Raw genomic sequence first — 18,161 nt, forward strand, 5'->3', positions numbered from 1 at the left:
ATCTGCCAATTTATTACCAACAATAGTTAATGAAAAAATTTAAGGGCCAACAATTTTTGTATTTTGTGGCCAGCACTTAACCATAAGAAAAAGTGAGTGATCTCCCATCATTAAATTTAATCTCACACCATTAAAAATATTATTGATGGCTAATTAATGGTTATAAAACACAAAAGTTGCTGGCTTCCTAATACTCCTCATAGTTAATTATTATATTTTAAACACATATATAAAGAGACACATCTAGAAAATATATTTATAAAGACACTTCTATTAAACACAACCATAAAAAAAAACATTTTTATTAGACACATCCACAAAGACACTTTCATTAAACATAATTATAAATAAGAGTTGGCAGAAGTTGTCAGAAATGCTATTCATAACCTAACGGGATTGTTGTTTTTAATAGTACAAATTTAAAACCGAGTAGTGACGATGATGATGCAACTTTTGTGTTTTTATTAACCATTCAAGTCAAATATTGGAAGCTTCTTCAACCACTCTTACATACTATAACTTGGTCCTATATGCCTTCATTATCATTCATCAACCACTCTTTAATTCTTTCCATGAATCTCATTTCATCTCTTCCTATATATTGATACATAGCATATACACACAAAAAAATCAATACACAAAAAAGGAAAAAAAAAACATTGAAAGTTGTATTATTCTTCGTAAATCAGTTACTAAAATCAGTCATTAAATTAAGATGGCGGATAATCAAAGAATTCACCCGGATATTGAGGCTCCACCTAGACCGTCGGCGCCGTTAGTCCCCAGAAACATTGCAAAATCCGAGAACGGCGATCCGAATAATAGGCCTCTACCACCACCACTTCCTCAAAGAACCTTGCCAGTGATGCATTCAAAGCCACCAAGGAGAAGAAGAAGCTGTTGCTGTAGATTCTTATGTTGCACGTTCACAACACTCTTGATTCTCATCATTGCCATAGCAATCACTGCTGGAATCTTGTTCCTAGCATTCAGGCCAAAGATTCCAAAGTACTCAGTTGACAAACTCAGAATCACAGAGTTCAATTTCTCTAGTGGCACTAACATTCTCTCTGTCACTTCCAATGTTAGAATCACTGCTAGAAATCCAAACAAGAAAATTGGGATCTATTATGAAGGTGGGAGCCACATAAGTGCATGGTATAGTGGTGCTCAACTTTGTGAAGGGTCTATGATCAAATTCTATCAAGGTCATAAGAATACTACTGTTCTTGATTTGCCACTCAGAGGCCAAATTCAAGATGCAAGTGGATTAGTTAGCAAGATTCAGCAGCAGATTCAAGATACCAATAATATCCCTCTAGATATTAAGGTCAAACAGCCAGTTAGGGTTAAATTTGGAAAATTGAAGCTTTTTAAGGTCAACTTCAGGGTTAGGTGCAAGCTTGTGGTGAATAGCCTTAGTGCTAACAATGATATTAAGATTTCAAGCAGCAGCTGTAAGTTCAGGTTTAGACTATGAATTTGGTGCAAAAGATTTGAAGTCTTTGGATTCGAGTTCTTTTATTATTAGTAGAATATGCTATAGTTATATATGTTACTATTTAAATTTGTTTATTTTTTTTATGGTGTATGGTTTAGGATTTTTCATAAAGGATGGAGGATTAGATGTAGGTTTTATTTTTCTCCATCAGTGCTTGTACTTCTGATTCTGTATTTTTCAGCCACTTCTTACTCACATGTATTTTTTGTATAGTATATAGTACTATATAATAAACATATGGATTTTCTTTTATTTCTATATATTCATTGTTGAATGCCAAATATTGTTTCTTTTCACTCTCTTAAGGCAAAAAAAAAAAAAAAACACTTCATCATAACAAATTTTAAATCATTGTGTTGGTTGTTTTTGTCCTAATCTCAGAACATGCTACATATGATAAATAATTGATTAGACAAATAAACATATCAAGACATGGATCTATATATAAAAGTGGTTCTAATTCCATTGATTTTCACTATAATTAAAAAGAAAGAGATATAGATTACATTTATCAGAATTAGTTCAGGTTTAGGCTATGTTTGTGAAAGTTTGCACAGATGCGATTTAACCAACTGAATCAAACTAACTCGCTGGCATCCAATCGGGTCAGATTTAATAAATAATTCGCTGCGAGGGTGAGGGCGAGGGCAAGGTGTGAGCACAAGGCGCAGCAAGTGCGAGTGCAAGACTTGGCGAGGACAAGGCTTTCTTCTCTCCTTCTCTTTGAGTCTCTGCTTCTCTCTCTTTCTGAAGCTGTGGTAAGAGGCTTTTCTAAAAAAAATAGGATTGTAATGGAAATCTAAGAATATAATTGTCCGAATCACGATTTTAATATCAAATAAAATGTTAAGGACGATTTTAAATAAAAAATAAGATTAGGGACGATTTTGATTTTGACCTTAAACTTTAGAGATTAAAAAATATTTATTCCCATGCTATAAGATACTTAAAATAAGAGGATGAAAATATTTTATACAAAATGACTAACAAAAATACTTAAAAAATCAATTCACATTAAAAAAATATTAGAAGTAGTTGATAATATAGTTATATAAAGTTTTAATTTTTAAAATAGAAATTAATACAGATACATCAATGCTATGTGCACGTACAAAAACAAATTATTTGTATAAAATATATATTAAAAATAAAACAACACAAATATTCACACAAATATATAATGGTTAATTTTTTATGTATATATAATATTTTTAGTAAAGATAATATTTGATATTATATAAATAATTATGAGCCTTAAATTTTTTATAAGGTTTTTTGTGATGTTTTTTATGTCTTGCAACTTAAAAAATATGTTCCCAACGAGAGTCACATTTTACAACCAAAAATAGTACAGTTACGAAATGATTTGATATATCAAGCATCACCAGTTCAGATCGTAGAAAGAAGTGATAAGCAGTTGAAAGGCAAGACTGTTCGCTTGGTCAAAATAGCTTGGGGACATAGAGGAGAAGAAGAGCACACTTGGGAACTGGAAGATAAGATAAAAGTTGATTACTCGCATCTGTTCTCAGGTAACTAAAATTTTGAGGGCAAAATTTTCTTTTAGGAGGGTAGAATGTAACAACCTCGATTTTCGAGTACGCGAGATCTTTTCTGAAGGTACAGATTTCTCCGGAAGATCAGTAAAGGGAACACCTCTTATATATCATAAAGTATCTCAATCCTTATTGTCATTATGTCATCTTTAAGCTAAAACCTCTTTTGGGGCAAGCTCGACAATGTAATCGTGAAGAACGTAGTTTTTGAACCATATCGCTTGGGAATTTTGATTCTGATTTTCGTAAATAGTCTCAGTTTGACAAACCGGACTCGATTCATGAGAGCAGAGAGATAATAGTATAATATTATCATTATATTAGTATTAGAAGCAGCTCGAATGATATTATAAAGTTACCTGGTCTGTTTTAGTTGAAAATAGGAAATCGATTTTTAACCGGGTTCACAGTTTACTGGTGCAGCTTAGCACCAGCACTCTCTGATGACTTTAGCAATGCTAAGACCTCATCCTACATGTTCTATTCTCATAATAAATATGTTACTAGTGTCATTTATGCTAGTAGCTCAGAAAATAATTTTTTAGAGATGTTTTTACAAATGTTCCGATACATCTAGTTTTAGTAGTTATACACCTGAGATATTTTAATATTATTTTAACCCACCTCCAAGCCAACTAATCACAACTCACCCTACACTCTCAAGACTGGTTCATTTTCACCTTGTGGCCTTAAATAGGAAGAGAAAAAAAGAGAGAAAAGTTCTTAGTTCCAAATCTTCATAGCTTGATTTCTACTGAACTAAAACTTAAATCAAAATTCCAATCCGACCAAAATGATCCTCTCTTCTTTTTCTGCATAACCATATGACTTATCAAGGCTAGAATCAAGGTGAGTTGGCTGCATCATCTCCCTTTTGCTTCGGTTTCAAGAAAACATGCTTAAACATGTGTTTTATTGATGTTCTTCCTTAGGAATCATGCTTAACTTGATTTGAGGGCCAAGAAACGTTAATTTTCAACAAGTTTAAGGTGAGAAATCCCTTCCTAATATGCTGAGTAAGATTCGGTCAATTGAGGGTTTGTGGATTTAAAGTTATTTTTGATGTGATTTAGGAGAAAAAAGTACTTAAGGACCACCTGAGAGTATAACCAAATTTGGAGCAGTAAAACCAGGTAGGATTTGACGAAATTAATCTTGATTGATTGTGTTTGAGTTGTGTGATTATGATATGGTTTGGCTGTGCTTGAAATTGATGATTTATATGAGTGATTCTTGTTGAAAATTTGATGAAAATTTGATGAAATTTGATGAAATTCAAGCTATGAATTTGTGTTCTTGAGTGCAACTGGAAACTGAAACCCTAAAGCTTAAATTGGAGTTCAATTTGTGTTAAAATCATGTGAAAAAGATGGGGTTTTAGTGGCTGGGAATTTATTATGAATTTTAGTAAAAATTGATTACTGAAAAGATTGAAAAACAGATAAAAATAGAGAAAGAATCTGAAAAATTTACGAAGAACGCAAAGAACACTTTGAGTATGATGAAGAACATTGAAGAATAGGCTTTAGATCTTAAAAAGGGCAAGGAAGTAAAATTTTTTGTGTTTGGGAGGTTATTTGATAATTTCTGAAAGTTAGGGTACTTATAGTAGAAATATTAAAAGTTACAGGTGGTAAAAAGTGAATTTTAAAGGTTAAAAGTTAAAAAGAGATAATTTTTGAAAATTTAATGATAAAATAATAAATAATAATATTTAATTAAATAATAATATTTTAATAAAAACAATAAAATAATATAAAAAATACAGTTTTTCGTAAAAGTTTTAGAAAGACAATTTTAAGTGCAGAATCTTATAATTACCTTCATAAAATACTTAGGGAGTGGTAATAACATGTTAGTGAGACAAAGATAAAGGAAAGATAAAAAGTTAAAGAAGAGATAAAAATTAAAAAAAAGTCTGTAAAGTTTTAATGACAGAAATAAACAGAGATTAGCGAACAAACTAGGAGCAACATAGTTAGTATTTGAGTTGCACCTAGGATTAGGTATAATATGAAAAGTTAAACTGATATTTGTTCGCTAATCTCTATTTATTTCTGTGATTAGAATTTTACAGACTTTTTCTTTGCTTTTTATCTCTTCTTTAACTTTTTATCTTTCTTTTATCTTTACCTCACTAACATGTTATTATCACTCTCTAAGTGTTTTATAAAGGTAATTATGAGATTCTGCGCTTAAAGTTGTCTTTCTAAAACTTTTACGAAAAACTGTCTTTTCTACATTATTTTATTGTTTTTATTAAAATATTATTTTTAATTAAATATTATTATTTATTATTTTATCATTAAACCTTCGAAAATGACCCCTTTTTAAATTTTAACATTTAAAATTTACTTTTTAACACCCGTAACTTTTAATATTTCTACTTTAACCATCCTAACTTTCAAAAATTACCAAATAACCCCCCAAACACCAAAAATTTACTTCTTTGCCCTTTTTAAGATCTAAAACCTGTTCTTCAATATTCTTCATCATATTCAAAATGTTCTTCGTGTTCTTCGTAAATTTTTCAGATTCTTTCTCTGTTTTTATCCGTTTTTCAATCTTTTCAGTAACTGATTTGTACTAAAATTCATAATAAATTTCCAACTACTAAAACCCCATCTTTTTCACATGATTTTAACACAAATTGAACCCCAATTTAAGCTTTAGGGTTTCGGTTTCCAACTGCACTCAAGAACACAAATTCATATATTGAATTTCATCAAATTTCATCAAATTTTCAACAAGAATCACTCGTATAAATCATCAATTTCAAGCACAGCCAAACCATATCATAATCACACAACTCAAACACAATCAATCAAGATTAATTTCGTCAAACCCGACCTGATTTTGCTGCTCCAAATTCGGTTATACTCTCAGCTGGTCTTTAAGCACTTTTTCCTCCTAAATCACATCAAGAACAACTTTAAATCCACAAATCCTCAACTGACCGAATCTTACTCAACATGTTAGGAAGGAATTTCTCACCTTAAACTTGTTGGAAATTAACGTTTCTTGACCATCAAGTCAAGTTCAGCATGATTCCTAAGGAAGAACATCAAGAAAACACATGTTTAAGCATGTTTTCTTGAAACCGAAGCAAAAGGGAGATGGTTCAGCTAACTCACATTGATTTCAGCCTTGATAAGTCATATGATTATGTAGAGAAAGAAGAGAGGATCATTTTGGTCGGATTGAAATTTTGATTTGAGTTTTAGTTCAGCAGAAATCAAGTTTTGAAGATTTGGAACTAAGAACTTTTCTCTCTTTTTCTCTCTTCCTATTTTCGGCCGCAAGGTGAAAATTGGGGTCTTGGGAGTGTAGGGTGAGTTGTGATTGGTTGGCTTGGAGGTGGATTAAAATAATATCAAAATATCTCAGGTGTATAACTTCTAAAACTAGATGTATCGAAACATTTGTAAAAACATCTCTAAAAATTCTTTTTTGAGCTACTAGCATAAATGACACTAGTAACATATTTATTATGAAAATAGAACATGCATGATGAGGCCTTAGCATTGCTAAAGCCATCAGAGAGTGCTGGTGCTAAGCTGCACTAGTAAACTGTGAATCCGATTAAACCGATTTTCTGTTTTCATCTAAAATAGACTAGGTAACTTTATAATATCATTCAAGCAGCTTCTAATACTAATATAATGATAATATTACACTATTATCTCTCTTCTCTCATAAATCGAGTTTGGTTCGTCAAACTGAGACTATTTACGAAAATCAAATTCAAAACTCCTAATCGATGGTTTAAAAACTAAATTCTTCGCGATTACGTTTTTGGTTTCTTATACGTTTTGAAAGTAATTTTTATTGTATTATATTTGAATCTTAAATTGTTATTCTATCACAAATATTTTATAAAATTGATATATTACTTTTATATATTTTACCTTAATTCTAGAATTACCAAATAAAATTCTAATTTCATATAAATTCCTAAATTCAATTACTCTAAATTCCTAAATCTACAATAAAAATAGGAATGAAAAGAAACGGGGAGCTTAAATGGAGAAAATAGGAGAAAAAAATTTTAGGAAAAAGACAGATAGGTCCCTGACTTTTTAAAATTTTGACAAATACATCCCTCACAAAATTTAAATACAAAAAAGTCTCCGACTTTAACAAACGGAGGACAATTTAGTCCTTCCGTCTATTTGCCTCTCATACACCAAACGGAACTGGCTGACGTGGCTGAAACGGTGTCCAAGTGTCCGTTATGGTGCCACACTGGAAGGGGAATAAAGTTCGAAGGACAAATAAGTCCTTGACATCATTTTGCAAATAAAGTTCGAACGACAAATAGGTCCTTGAGAATTTTTTTTTTCATTATGCTTCTATTATGTTTCTATTATGATAACTTGTTGTATTCTGCAATTTAAATTATTTGTATTAAAATTGCAGAAATTGAGCTTGTTCTGTTTCTACTTTTTTTCTTAAATTGCATTAGTTCAATTTTAGTGTATTTGTGTATTATATTAGAATTTGTTAAATTGCATTAGTTCATTTTTCATCATATCAGTGGCATTAGTTAGCATCAGTTCATTTATGCATCAAGTTAACATTAGTTCATTTGTGCATCATTCATGTATTAAGTTAGCATTAATGCATTTGTGTATTATATTAGAACTAGTATTTTTATCCATAATAACATTACGAGAATAATTTTTTTTAAATTATAGTTCACTTTGTTCTAACAGTATAAATTATGCATGACACAAAAGATTTATAAAATCAAACTACTTTTACAAAAAAGTCGTAAGTTGACAAAAATTTATGACTAAGAAAACCAAGATATCCGCAGATAAAAAATTAAATAATAAGATTTTTAGTTATTATTTTTATATGAAAAAGTCTAATTTTTATTAATAATTAATTTTAACATTCGTTATCTAAAATTAAAATAATTTAATGTGTATACTTTTATATTTAAAATATTTTAATTGTAAAAAAATATCAAATGACATATTTTGATTTGTCAAATTACTAATATAAAATATAATTATATATAGAGTAAAAATAGTAGAGAGAAATATAAAAATGGAGAGAGATAAATGAGAGAATTTAAGAAGGAAATTTATTAATTTTGAAAAATAAATTCTCAAGGACCTATTTGTCCTTAGAACTTTATTTGTAAAATGACGTCAAGGACTTATTTGTCCTTCGAACTTTATTTTCCTTCCAGCGTGGCGCCGTAACGGACACCTAAACGCCGTTTCAGCCACGTCAGCCAGTTCCGTTTGGTGTATGAGAGACAAATAGACGGAAGGACTAAATTGTCCTCCATTTGTTAAAGTCAAGGACTTTTTTATATTTAAATTTTGTTAGAAATGTATTTGTCAAAAATTTAAAAAGTCAAGGACCTATATGTCTTTTTCCCAAAAAATTTATAACGCCGTATTCTTTAATATTAATGAGAACATTGTTTATATTTTGTTTATATCAAAGAGCCCTTTGTCAAGCCCATTAATCCTCACCCAATCCTTGTACAGTTGTAGTTCCATCACATTACAACCCACCCTTCACACTTAAAAGTCTAAAACAGCCTCTAATGTAATTTTGGGCTTCCAGCCCCGTTTAGTATACCAAAAAAAAAAAGTCTAAAACAGCATCGGCTTAGTTGCTCCCTCACAAGAAAAATAGTATCATGTATCATTTATCCATTAAAGAAACGAGAATCCCTTTATCTTTGTACACTATAATTTCCCTATAATAATAATAATAATAATAATAATAATAATAATAATAATAATAATAATAATAAGATGAAAACTCATATGCAGTCGACGTCACGTGAAGTTGATAACTGAGAGTCATTAGATAAGTTAACTAATTTGACTAAATTTTTATCTAACGGTTCTCAACTATCAATTTCATGTGAAGTCAACTGTATCTGTGTTTCTACCTAATAATAATCTAAAAATGTCCATCATATGGACATTAAAATTACAATTGAAATGCAACAAACGCCTCAAGAAATCCAAACAATATAATGAGAGAAAATCTATGAATCTGAATTTACTTGGTAAGTAAACATGCTTTCGATCAACTGGCATAACTTGGCCAGAAAACATAACCCTATTTCTAAACATGCTTTCTGTTCGGTAATCGGGTTCCAGACAGGTCGGGAGTACAAGTGAAAGGGTGGATAGGTGGGGACGCCTTGACTTGGGTCGCACTGGTAGCGGACTACTCGAGCTGACGAGCACTTGGGCTGGTGAATGGACGAGGGGGGGGTGCCACCTGCAAAGACACTCCGACGCCTAAGTCAGAAATCGTACAAGCAGGGGGAATGATGTGGGAAAGTGACATACCTCGGGGGAAGAGCCAATCTTTCCCTTATATACATGTCAGTAGTGGGCCCCAGGACGAGGACAGGCCCATATTTCCGAGGACGTTGTCCTGCAGCCACGTGCGAGCCGTACAGGATGCGTGTCCGGGTCGGTTGGAGGGCACGTGACCGGGTCGGGTGGAGATCGGGTCAGACCGACCCGTGCGGTTATTGGGCCAGGCCGTAACAGAGCCCCCACGCGCCAATGGTAGTCGTAGGAGCTACCAATGGCGTGTCGCCTTCGCGTTTCGTTTGGTCGGCTGATCGCTGGGAGGTTGTGTCTCCACGCGCGTCTCTTGGTTGCTCAAAGCAACCGTTTTCATCGCTTCGTTTCCCGTGCCGAGCATTAAATGCTCATAATGGGGTGAAAAACCCCTTTTGAAAAGCCCATTCTGCCCCCAGGTGTTTCGCGCTCTGGAGGTAGTTTTTAAACGATCGGTTTTGACATCTCTACACTTTTCTCACACTCCCTATTCTTCCTTTCTTCCTCCTTGCTACAAGATTCCAAGGCGTTGCTGTGGTGCCTTCGTTCGTGTTCCTTGCACTTTTCCAGACTCGCAATCATCCTTTTCTCCATCAACTTAGGTAATTTTCGAATCATCCCTCTTTTTAGGCATTATTTTTGGTATGTTTGTTGCTTGGTTCTTTTGATATTACTGCGTAGCCTTAGTTCCGAGTAGACGTGTTAGGGGGGAAAGTACCATTCTAGGGTAGGCTTTTTCTCGTTCCTTTAGACTTAGTCTTGTTTGCCTTTAGTCGGGAAATCGTGGGGGGTGGTGTTTGTTTCCGGCCTGAGCGACCGATCTCTTAGACTAACTGGATGGTACCCCCATGTAGGTATGGCCCGCACGGTCTCCCGAGCATCCGTTAACCCTGCGGCTTACGACCAGTACGCTTGGGTCGTCTCCGATGTGAGGGATTCACCCAACCAAATGAGCGAGGAGGAGCTCACCGAGTTCCGACAAGCCGGGTATTTGTGTGGCGGGACTGACGAGGAGGCCAATTATGACGCCTTCGTCCCGGCTGCTCACGAGCGGTTGTATGAAATCAACTTCCAACCCAGCCGGGTTGCCGATTGGATTTGGTTCTACAAGGCCATGTTCACTCAAGTCGGAGTTCGCATTCCGTTCTCCGCCTTTCAAATGGCGCTCTTAAACCGAATTTCCGTGTCTCCGTCGCAGTTGCATCCGAACAGTTGGGCTTCGATCCGCTGTTTCGAGATGGTTTGTGAATATCTCGACCTGCCGGTGTCCGTAGATGTCTTCCTCTTCTTCTTCACCCTCACAAACCCTTCCAAGCAGGGGAAACATAGGAAAGGGTTCATGTCCTTCCGGGCTGCTCAGGGTCGGAAGATCTTCGGCTTGTTCGAAGATTCTTACCATGGGTTTAAGGACAAGTATTTTAAAGTCCGCCCGGCCAAAGGTCGCCACCCCTTTTGGTTGTCTCTGGAGGGGGTACGGCTCATCCCGACTTATTGGAGCTTCGGGGCAGAAGCCAATAGTTTTATTAAGGTAGTTTACAAAAACATGTCGGCAGAAGATCAGCAGATTGCCGAGGTGCTAAACGCGGTTTTTGGGAAGAACCCAGTAAATCCCCACCTCCTCATGGGTGATCGGGACTCCGGTCGTAATTATATTTGTGAGAAGCTCTTTACTTTACGTTTTATCTTTTTCCCTTTATTGATATTGTGTGACGACTAACCGACCTTCTTTGGTTTCTTGCAGTGGATATGTCCGCGTCGGTGACGGGCCTTACCGATCTGTTTCAAACCTTTCTTGCCGGCGGCGACGACGAGGAAGGTGACGAGCAGCTTGTCTCCGAGGGGCCTAATGCTCCCCCGGAGGGTCAGGATGTTCCCGAACAGAGGGCCGCAACCGACGGGATCGAGACCTCGGCTCAGGGCGCCTCGGTTGAAGGTGGCAAGGCGGTCCGTGTTTCCCCTATCCGTGAGGTTGCCGGGATTGGGGGTTCGGTGCCTAAATCGGATGATGAGGAGGAGGTGGTGGAGGTCTCTAGCCTGAAGAGAAAGAGAAAAAAGACATCCACGGCGTCGTCTAGTCCCGAGGGTGTCCTTACCGTTATGGAAAGGAATTTCGACGCCTCAAAATTTATAGACACCCAGCTGATCCCTGGTACGGAGGAACATTTCCATGAGTCATCCCTTGCCGGGCAGGCGAGGTGGATGTACCGCACTCTTCTGCGCGGTGCGGTTATTGCTCGGAAGGCCGAGTTCGAGTTGTCCGGGATGGAGTCTCTTCGTCGGAAGTTGGCCTCCGCTGGGAAGGCCAACAATGAATTGAAAAGTGAAGTGGAAACTCTCCGGCAGCAGTTGACTCAATCTTCGGAGAAGTTGGACGCCGCCGAGAAGAAGGCTACCGCCGCTGAGCAGAAAGCTGCCTCCGCTGAACAAAAGTTAACAGCTGCCGAGAAGAAACAGAAAGAGTCGGACGCAACGATTGAACGTCTGGTCGAGCGTGAGATGGCTCTGGAGAAACAGGTCGGCGAGGCGCAGAAGTGCGTGGTCGAGGTTGAGAAGGAGAAACAGGCCGTGGAGGCCGAACTGGCAACATGGAAGGCCAAGTATAAAGACGTCGTCAAACAGGGTAAAGGCGCGATTTTGGGTACCGAGGAAGCCCTGAAGGCTCAAATTAAAATTGTTGCCCCTGAGTTCGACACGTCGGCAATTGGCGTTTTTAAGATCATCAAGGATGGCCAGGTGGTTGATGTTCCGAAGAAATGAACTCTATATTTTGTTGTTTCTTGCTTAGCCGTTTTGTTTTGGCTTGTAAACACTTGACTTTAGCCGTTTTGGCCTATGAACAATTTAGTCTTAGCCGTTTTAATTTTGGCTTGTGAACAATGACTTGTTAGTCGCTTGCTCGTGTTGTCGCGATAAAATTGTTCTTGCTTGTTCGATTGCGTTATCGCTTCTAGTAACCGTTTTTGGTTTATAGTTGTTTATACCGGTGGCCCGTGGGCTCTCGTGTAGCAATTTGTTACAATGTAGTTGATGTTCTCCCGGGGTGATCAGTCCCGGGTCGGGTGGTGTCGTTATTCGCGACAAGATGATTTGTCTGAAAAACGGAGATAAAAGAATGGAGAGTTTGCACAAGTATGTTTTATTCGGTAGTCGTATAAAGGAGATGTAAACCGCTATGAGAATTTCAAAAAGTAAAAGAGCAAAACGACTACTTAGCTAGCCTGGTCGGCGTTTGGTCCTTCTTCTAGGAGTAGAATCTTCTTAGGTTGTCCGCATTCCAAGTTCTCGGGACCTCCTTGCCGTCGAGTCTTTCTAGTTTGAATGCTCCTTTTCCCATCACTTCCTTGATTCTATACGGGCCTTCCCAGTTGGCCGCCAGCTTGCCTTCTCCTGGGGTCGGCAGGCCGATATCATTTCGCCTTAGGACGAGGTCGTTTGGCTCGAGTTCCCTCTTGAGCACTTTGGTGTTGTAGCGGAGTACCACTCTTTGTTTTAGCGCCGTTTCTGTTAAGTGGGCCATTTCTCGGGCTTCCTCTATCAGGTCCTTTTCTACGGCTTCCTCTACCCCCTTCAAAAGGAGCCGTGGGCTTGGTTCTCCGATTTCTACGGGTATTACCGCGTCCACCCCGTATGTTAGCCGAAAAGGGGTTTCCTTGGTGGAGGACTGCTCGGTTGTTCGGTAAGACCAGAGGACTGATGCCAGTTCGTCGGCCCAAGCACCCTTTTTGTTGTCCAACCTCCTCTTTAGCCCTGAAAGGATAACCTTGTTGGCGGACTCCACTTGTCCATTCGTCCGAGGGTGTTCTACCGAAGAGAACTTTTGCCTTATTCCTAGGCCGTTGAGAAATCCCGTGAACTTCTTGTCAGTAAATTGTGCGCCGTTGTCCGAGATGACGACTTCTGGTATCCCGAACCGTGTTATCACCTGCCTCCACATGAATTTTCTGCAATGGGCTGAGGATATGCTAGCCAATGGTTCGGCTTCTATCCACTTGGTATAGTAATCAATTGCCACTATGAGATATTTGACCTGCCCAGGGCCGACAGGGAAGGGCCCTAAGAGGTCGACTCCCCATTGAGCGAACGGCCGAGAAGTCGTCAGCAAGCTTAACTCGTTTGCCGGTGCTTTGGCAAAATTGGCGTTCTGTTGGCACTTTATGCATTTTTTGACAAACTCTTTGGAATCTGCCATCATCGTCGGCCAGTAGTATCCAGCTCGGATCAACTTCCTCGCTAGGGCTTTTCCTCCGATGTGGTGCCCACAGCAGCCCTCGTGGACTTCCTTGAGGACGTAGTCCGTTTGGTCGGGGTGTAGGCACTTCAGTAAGGGTTGGCTGAGTCCCTTTCTGAATAGCTGTCCTTGGATGACAGCGTACTTGGCCGCTTCCCTCCTTAATTTCAACGCATCCTTTTCGTCACCAGGGACTTGGCCGTGTTCTAGGTAGTTGGTGATGGGGTCTAGCCATGAAGGACTTAGGGTCGCTATGTGTAGTGTGATCGCGGGTTCCCTTGTCATGCCTTGGATGAGAGACCGGTTTCCCTCCCCTGGCTTGGTGCTGGCTAATTTTGATAGAAGGTCTGCTCGTGTGTTCCTTTCCCTGGGTACATGCTGGATCGTGACCTCGTCGAACTTTTGGCTCAAGCTTTTGACCTTTTCCAAGTACTTCTGCAACAAGGGGTCCTTGGCTTGGTAGCTGCCGTTCACTTGGGAAGTGATGACTTGGGAATCGCTGCATACTTCCAGCCTTTTTGCGCCGACCTCTGTTGCTAGGGTTAAGCCTCCAATGAGGGCTTCGTATTCTGCTTGATTGTTCGAGATGGGAAACTCGAATCTGACCGACTGTTCGTATACGACCCCGTTTGGACTTTCTAGGATGATCCCGGCTCCTCCGTAGGTCTGGTTGGATGCTCCGTCCACATGGAGCTTCCACCGTGTGCCTATGTCTTCGCCTGGATCTCCTGCTACTTCCACCAAAAAATCCGCCATGGCCTGCGCCTTGATGGCTTGCCGGGGCTCGTATCGTATGTCATATTGGGAGAGTTCGATGGACCAAGTCATCATTCTTCCCGCCAGGTCGGGTTTTTGGAGAACTTGCCTAATCCCTTGGTCTGTCCTGACGACCACTTGGTGACTCTGGAAGTATTGCTTCAACCTTCTCGAGGAAGTTAGGAGCGCTAGGGCTAGCTTTTCCAACTTGCTGTATCTTAATTCTGCTCCTTGCAGAGCCTTGCTTATGAAGTAGACTGGCTGTTGGGTTTTCCCGTCCTCCCGTACTAGCACTGCGGCCAGGGCTTCGCTTGTTATGGCGAGATACAGGTATAGTGGTTCCCCGTCTCTTGGCTTCCCGAGAACGGGGGGTGCCGCCAAGACTTCCTTGAAGTGTCGAAAGGCTTCTTCGCACGCTGGTGTCCATTCGAACGCTATCCCTTTCTTCATGAGGTTAAAAAACGGCAGGGCCTTTGCCGCTGAGGCTCCGAGGAACCGAGAGAGTGATGTCAACCTTCCTGCCAACCTCTGGACGTCCTTGATACATCCCGGGCTCTTCATCTGAAGTATTGCCTGGCACTTCTCCGGGTTAGCCTCTACCCCTCTTTGAGTTATCATGAATCCCAGGAACTTGCCGGCTTCCATGGCAAAGGCGCATTTGAGGGGGTTCAGCCTCATATCATGTTGACGGAGGGACGCAAATACGCTTGCCAGGTCGTTTAGGAGGTCATCAGGTCGTGTTGTCTTTGCCAGGATGTCGTCCACGTAAACTTCGACCCTTTTTCCTATGAGGTTGTGGAATATCCTGTTCATCAGCCTTTGATACGTTGCCCCTGCATTTTTCAAGCCAAATGGCATTACCTTATAGCAGAACGTTCCTCCTGGCGTTATGAACGCCGTTTTGTCCTCGTCTGGTCGGTGCATCGGTATCTGATTGTAACCAGAGTAGGCATCCATGAAACTCAGATACCGGTACCCCGCCGCAGCGTCGACGAGTGCATCTATGTTGGGGAGTGGGAAGCAATCTTTGGGGCATGCTTTGTTAAGGTCAGAGTAGTCCACGCACATTCTCCACCTGCCATTGTGTTTTTTCACTAACACCACATTTGAGAGCCACGTCGAGTAGTCTACTTCCCGTATGAAACCTGCCTCTAAGAGGCCGGCCGTTTGCTTGGCTACCTCCTCTGCCCTTTCTGCCGACATCTTTCTTCTCCGTTGAGACACTGGGCGTGCTTCCGGCTTGACGGCTAGGTGATGTGAGATGATTTGTGGATCTATGCCTGGCATGTCAGCTGGCGTCCATGCGAACAGGTCTCTGTTTGCCCTTATCATTTCAATTAAAGGCTCCTTCAGCTCATGTGGGAGGTTCTTGTTAACGAATGTGAACTTCTCCCCTTCGTCCCCGATGCTAAATTTCTCCAGGTCCCCTTCTGGTTCCGGCCTCGGCTTGTCCTCTACTCTGGCATCAAGGTCGGCTAGAAATACGCCAGATGCTTCCTTGGACTTCTTTCTAAGGGAAAGGCTGGCGTTGTCACAAGCGACCGCCGTCTCGAGGTCTCCCCTTATGGTCCCTATGGATCCATCATCGGTGACAAACTTCATAACTAACAACCTGGTGTTGATTATGGCTTCAAAATCGTTGATTGTTTTTCTTCCCAAGATGATGTTGTAGGCTGTGGAGTCTCGAAGGATTACGAATTCGGCCATCGCCGATCTTCGGCCTCGTATTTGTCCTACCGAGATCGGTAGGGAAATAACTCCGTCTGGTTTGATGAAGTGGTCGCCTAACCCGATGACCCCGTGCTGGTGGGTCGTTAAGTCGGCATCCTTTAACCCCAGTGCGTCGAACACGTTGCGGAACATGATGTTTGAATCAGCTCCAGTGTCGACAAGGATCCGTTTTACGAGGCCGGTTCCCACCCTGGCCGTTATGACCATGGGTGGGTTTTCCGGGGCGTCGCTGAACCATTGGTCTTCTGGGCCGAAAGAAATGGATGGAGGTTTTTTGGTGTTTTGCACTGGTTGAGATGAGATCGCCAGAATCTTGGCGTCCTTCTTGTGTGCCGACCGGGACTTTGGTGCGGCGTTTTTTGCCGTTACCACGTTTATCACAGTGAGGTCATGGTCTCTATCTTCGGGCTCCTGTCGCCGCTTGGCCGAGCGTGTCTTGCCTTCCTCGTCCTGGTCGCGATAACGCCTTCTCGGCTCCCTGATGAGGTGGGAGAACGCTGCTAGTTTTCCTTCCCTTATCGCCTGTTCTAATGCATCCTTCAGGTCGAAACAGTCCTGTGTTTGATGGCCGTATCCCTTATGGTAATCACAATAAAGGTTCTTGTTTCCACCCGTGCGGTCCTTGAGTGGTCGGGGTTTCGGAAGAATTCCCTTCTCAGCTATTTGTTGATAAACTTCCACTATGGGAAGGGCGAGTGGAGTGTAGTTAGTAAATTTCCCAACTCGAGGGAACGGCCTAGGTGCCTTGTTCGATGCCTCCTCTCTAGCCTTTTCCTTTGTTCTTTCACCGTCTCCTCCGGACTGCCGAGCCTGGCCGTAACCGGGCTGCCGCTTATTGGCTGCCACTACTCGGCTGACCTCCTCGTCGTTGATGTACTCCTTCGCCACCGTTTGGATTTCATGCATTGTCCAAACCGGCTTCGTGGTAAGGTGTTTTCGAAAGTTCTCGTTGAGGAGGCCATTCGTCAGGCAGAGACTGGCCACCGAGTCGGTTAAGCCGTCGATTTCCAAGCATTCGTCGTTGAACCGATCCAAGTACCTTCTGGTCGGCTCTCCCTGTCTCTGGGTTACCCCGAGAAGGTTGATAGGATGCTTGGCTTTTGCTATTCGTGTTGTGAATTGGGCCAGGAAGGCGCGGCTGATGTCCGGGAAACTGTAAATGGAGCCTTGAGGGAGGCCATTAAACCATCTGATCGCTGGTCCTGCTAAGGTTACCGGGAAGGCGCGGCACCTTACCTCGTCGCCTACTCCCTCTAGGTTCATTCTAGCCTCAAAGGCCGTGAGATGTTCTAGAGGGTCTTGGGTTCCGTCATACCTCATGTCCGTCGGTTTGTCGAAGTGTTTCGGCAACCGGGCCTCGAGGATAGATCGGTGGAACGGCGTGGCACCCATTATCACAGGTTGTCGTGTTCTCTCGGTTTTCCCTTCTCCGTCCTCACGACCTCTTATCGTTGGGCGAGTTTGTCTGCCGCGAGAGTAGATGACCGTGTCGTTCCGTCTTCTTGGAATAGGTGATTCCTCTGTTTCCGTCCGGGATGCAGATATACGCCGTGAGTGGCTTCGGTGAGAGCTCTCTTCCTCCTCGCCCCCGGGAGACGGGGTGTAGCTTGGATCGGTAGACCATCCATCCCTCTCCCAGTCGGCTAGCTGTCGTTCAAGGTTCTGGACTCTGTGGCGTAGCTCCTGCATTATTATGGCGCTATCGCCGCCCGTTCCCCCGAACGGTCGGGTTCTCGCGTGTTGTTGGGGGGATCTCCGGCCTCCTCGTTGTGAGGCGACGGAGGCTGCCCCCTCCGCTCCGGCTACTCGAGCTCGGTCGCCGGGGCCCGGCGCGACTTCCATTCAGGCAAAGAGGGTCCCCACAGACGGCGCCAATGTTCGGTAATCGGGTTCCAGACAGGTCGGGAGTACAAGTGAAAGGGTGGATAGGTGGGGACGCCTTGACTTGGGTCGCACTGGTAGCGGACTACTCGAGCTGACGAGCACTTGGGCTGGTGAATGGACGAGGGGGGGGGGTGCCACCTGCAAAGACACTCCGACGCCTAAGTCAGAAATCGTAC

The 18,161-nt window shown here is 41.3% G+C and overlaps 2 protein-coding genes across 2 annotated transcripts; one reads left to right on the top strand and one right to left on the bottom strand.

Annotated features, from left to right (window-relative positions):
• Window positions 1-535: 535 nt before the first annotated feature.
• Window positions 536-1,761, top strand: LOC112794793 (NDR1/HIN1-like protein 6). Its single transcript, XM_025836776.3, has one exon. The coding sequence runs from the start codon at window positions 716-718 to the stop codon at window positions 1,478-1,480; it is 765 nt and encodes a 254-aa protein (XP_025692561.1). The 5' UTR covers window positions 536-715; the 3' UTR covers window positions 1,481-1,761.
• Window positions 1,762-12,627: 10,866 nt separating this feature from the next.
• Window positions 12,628-17,943, bottom strand: LOC140178984 (uncharacterized). Its single transcript, XM_072216855.1, has 3 exons — window positions 17,141-17,943; window positions 15,516-17,077; window positions 12,628-15,155 (listed from the first exon to the last, which is right to left on the bottom strand). Exons 1-3 carry the CDS (start codon window positions 17,941-17,943, stop codon window positions 12,628-12,630), a joined length of 4,893 nt encoding a protein of 1,630 aa, XP_072072956.1.
• Window positions 17,944-18,161: the final 218 nt, after the last annotated feature.

Source organism: Arachis hypogaea, chromosome 1 (assembly GCF_003086295.3).
Source record: "Arachis hypogaea cultivar Tifrunner chromosome 1, arahy.Tifrunner.gnm2.J5K5, whole genome shotgun sequence".
Lineage (NCBI taxonomy): Eukaryota > Viridiplantae > Streptophyta > Magnoliopsida > Fabales > Fabaceae > Arachis > Arachis hypogaea.

Coding starts and splice junctions, on each gene's coding strand:
- LOC112794793 (XM_025836776.3), top strand. CDS start 716: ATGGCGGATAATCAAAGAATTCACCCGGATATTGAGGCTCCACCTAGA.
- LOC140178984 (XM_072216855.1), bottom strand. CDS start 17,943: ATGGAAGTCGCGCCGGGCCCCGGCGACCGAGCTCGAGTAGCCGGAGCG. Junction 17,078..17,140: donor CAGGGAGAGCCGACCAGAAG/GTACTTGGATCG, acceptor CTCGGTGGCCAG/TCTCTGCCTGACGAATGGCC. Junction 15,156..15,515: donor GGCCGGCCTCTTAGAGGCAG/GTTTCATACGGG, acceptor ACAACCTCATAG/GAAAAAGGGTCGAAGTTTAC.